Genomic DNA, 3,444 nt, shown 5'->3' on the forward strand with positions numbered 1-3,444 from the left:
GAAAGACAAAGCCAATACAAAAATAAAGAGTTCATAAAAAAAAATTTGATAAGTCAAAAATTTATATTAAATAAAAGAGATATTTACAAATAGAATACAAGAAAAGAGGTCAGAGAAACCCCAAAAACTTATAAACTATTTAAATCTAAAATAAGAAACATGAGGATATTCTATAGAATTAAGAAAATCAGGTCTTCCATCATAGTTTATCCCTTCCCCTTCACCTAGTTGACATCCTCTTTTTGCCATAATATTCGCAGCAAAATTGGTTTCACGATATGTATGTTTAAAACGGATTGAATCATATAATTGTCGAACATCTTCCCAACGTTGAATAACAAACCAAGGCAGAGCCATATTTTCCAAAGCATAAATAGCACTAACAGAATCCGACCAAATCAGCACACGTATAATTCCCCATTTGACACCCCATTCCAATCCAACAATAATTCCATATAATTCCGCAAGAAAACTATTTGTAATGCCCAGGCCAATGCTCATTGCTCCAAGAACGTTACACTCTTCATCACGGTTTACAACACCTGCTCCAGCTATACCGGCTCCATTACCACGAGTTGCTCCATCACAACATAGCATAATCTCTCCCCTTTCCGGAGGCACCCAGAAAACTTCCACCGGAACTGTATGATTGACTTGTCTATGATGCACCTTAAAAAAATTCAGAATCTGCAACTCCTCAACAAAATTGAACATGAAACTCTTTAATCTCGAAGAATAATCATGAATAAGAGTGAAAATGCGCTTCCTAAAGAAACTCCAGCTGTTCATCTTCTTTTCAAAAACAATTTTATTTCTAATATTCCAAAGTTCAGACCGAGTAACAAGCACATCAATCAACCACAAGTCTTTAACAATTTGACTTTTTCCTTCGACAGACTTGTAAGCAATTATGAAATCTTTGTGAGGCCGTAAACCAAAAATTTCAGCTATCCACGTCCTGGCACTCTGATCAAAAGTACACGACCAAATGATATGCTCTAAGGACTCCTCCGCAGACCTGCACAAACAACATCTGTTAGAAAGAGAGATCTTGAAACCGCTTTGGACTTTGTCGAGAGTCGCACATGCTCCCCTCATTATTTTCCATTTTTGTGCCGCAAGCATTGGGTGAACTGCCTTGCGCCAGAGTAAAGCAACTCCAAGAAGAACATGATATTTTTGACGAATAATCTCCCTAGCAGAACTTACAGAGAAAACCCCTTCAAATCCGGCATCCAAAAAAACAAATCTGATCCATGACGCAACCTGGGAAGAGTAGCGAGATTAACTCTAGCCCGTAACAAATTGTCACCGTGAGTATTATTGATAAACCAATCCCCATCCACAATTATTTCGCTCACTTTTGCTGACATATCCAAGTTCTGATCTCCTAAAATATCAGCAATAGAAACGGTACCAACCAGATATCAAAATAAAGAGAGGTGGATCTCCCATCACTAATCAAAGATTTAGTATTTTGAGCAACCATTCTACCAACCCAATGAACACCAGGCAGAATAGTAGACTTTATCCCATAATCCTTCACTCTACCGTCCCTACAAGTGTATTTAGCTTCTAAGAACCGAGCCCATTTCTTATGTGATCTTTTGATATTCCACCAGAGTTTAGCAACCAAAGCCTTATTCATGACACTCAATCTGGTAAGACCAAGTCCCCCTTCAGAAAGAGGAGAACAGACTTTATCAAAACCAACAACAAAATCCCCGGATATTCCGGAATCCCCAGACCAAATAAAATTCCGAATCACCCTTTCGCATTGTTGAATGAACTTTAGAGGCCATTTATAAAACGCCATATTATGGATGGAATAACTAGCAATGACAGTTTTAACAAGCACACAGTCTATCCTGGAACGAAAGCATTTTACCTTTCCAGACAGCTAATTGATTTTTTATTTTATAAATGACAGTACATATATGTCTATATCTCACCGCCCCTGGCATGATTTGCACTCCCAAATAACGATCAGGAAAAGAAGCAAGACTCATACCAAGAAAATCAACAATAGTTCTCCGTCTACTCAAAGACCCCCCATCATAAAAAATTTTACTTTTTTGCCTGCAAACGGTTTGCCCGGAAACACGATGATACTGCTCTAGTAAAGAAACCATATTTTTCATACTTTTCATATTTCCTTTACAAAAAATCATAATATCATCAGCAAAGAATAAATGAGTAGGGGAAATACCATTTCTCGTAACCATTGGTGACATTTTCTTCTCCTTAAAAAGCTTAGAAATGTTCCTGCTAAGGACATCTTTAATCAAAACAAAAATCAAGGAAGAAAGGGTATCACCTTGACGTAAACCTCTATTAATTTTGAAGAACCCTTCCAGATGGAAATTTAAAAGAACAGAAATACGAGCAGATTGTAAGATAGAAAGGATCCATGTACACCAATCCTCAGAGAAACCATACCTGCGGAGCACCTCCAAACAAAAAGACCAACTAACAGTATCAAAAGCCTGATAAATATCCAATTTCATTCCCAAATCGCCATCCTTGCTTTTAATATGAAGCTCATTAACCATCTCAGAGGCCAAGCTCATATTTTCGTGAATATTTCTCTCTTTCATGAAAGCCACTTGTTCCTCAGAGACAAGTTTTTCCAAAACACTTCCCAGTCTGGTAGTTAAAATTTTAGTAAAGATCTTGAAAAATAAATTACTAAGGCCAATAGGTCTAAAATTCCAAAGAGAATTAGCTCCTCTAACCTTTGCCAGGAGAATAATAAGACTCGAATTAGCCCCACTAGGAGTAAATTTATGTTGCCAACAAAAAAGAATTGCTACAAATAAATCATGTTGGATAATCTCCCAACAATGCCTATAGAAACAACCCGAGAAACCATCAGGACCCGGAGCACTTTGAGCCCCTAAATCAAAAACAACCTTTTGAATCTCCTCCACCGTAGGAAAACTGTCCCTACGCTGTTGTTCCTCCAAAGTAATAGACAAATGATCGTAATCAAAAATCTGATCTTCAACCGGCATTTCCACACCATTAAACTTGTTCTCATAATAAGATACAACATGTTGGCACAATTGATCCCCATCTGTGATAGTATTACCAGCATCATCCACAAGCTCGAAAATAGTGTTATTACCTCTACGAATGTGAATGTGAATGCTATTATGCAGAAAACTAGAGTTACTAGCTCCCTCCAAAATCCATTTGTTCCTTGCTTTTTGGAGAAGCATAATATTTTGCTGCTTGGTCAAATAATCATTTTTTCTTTTTTCTCTCTGCTAATTTTGCTCTGGCGATTTTAGGGTTTTGCATTTTTTTCAAAAAAAAAAATCACGCGCTTCATCTTGGATCATCACTTTGGTGATTCAAGATGGGTGATAGTTCTCAAAATACTCAGTTGAGAACTCTCACTTATGCTGATCAAGTTAAGGGGAAACAACAGTTGCCAACAAC

At 37.3% G+C, this 3,444-nt stretch overlaps 1 protein-coding gene across 1 annotated transcript; it reads right to left on the reverse strand.

Annotated features, from left to right (window-relative positions):
• Positions 1-1,847: 1,847 nt before the first annotated feature.
• On the reverse strand, positions 1,848-3,221 carry LOC113331692. Its single transcript, XM_026578350.1, has one exon. It carries the CDS (start codon positions 3,219-3,221, stop codon positions 1,848-1,850), a length of 1,374 nt encoding a protein of 457 aa, XP_026434135.1.
• Between the last annotated feature and the right edge of the window lie 223 nt (positions 3,222-3,444).

The sequence above is a fragment of the Papaver somniferum genome, unplaced genomic scaffold (assembly GCF_003573695.1).
Source record: "Papaver somniferum cultivar HN1 unplaced genomic scaffold, ASM357369v1 unplaced-scaffold_126, whole genome shotgun sequence".
NCBI classification, from domain to species: domain Eukaryota; kingdom Viridiplantae; phylum Streptophyta; class Magnoliopsida; order Ranunculales; family Papaveraceae; genus Papaver; species Papaver somniferum.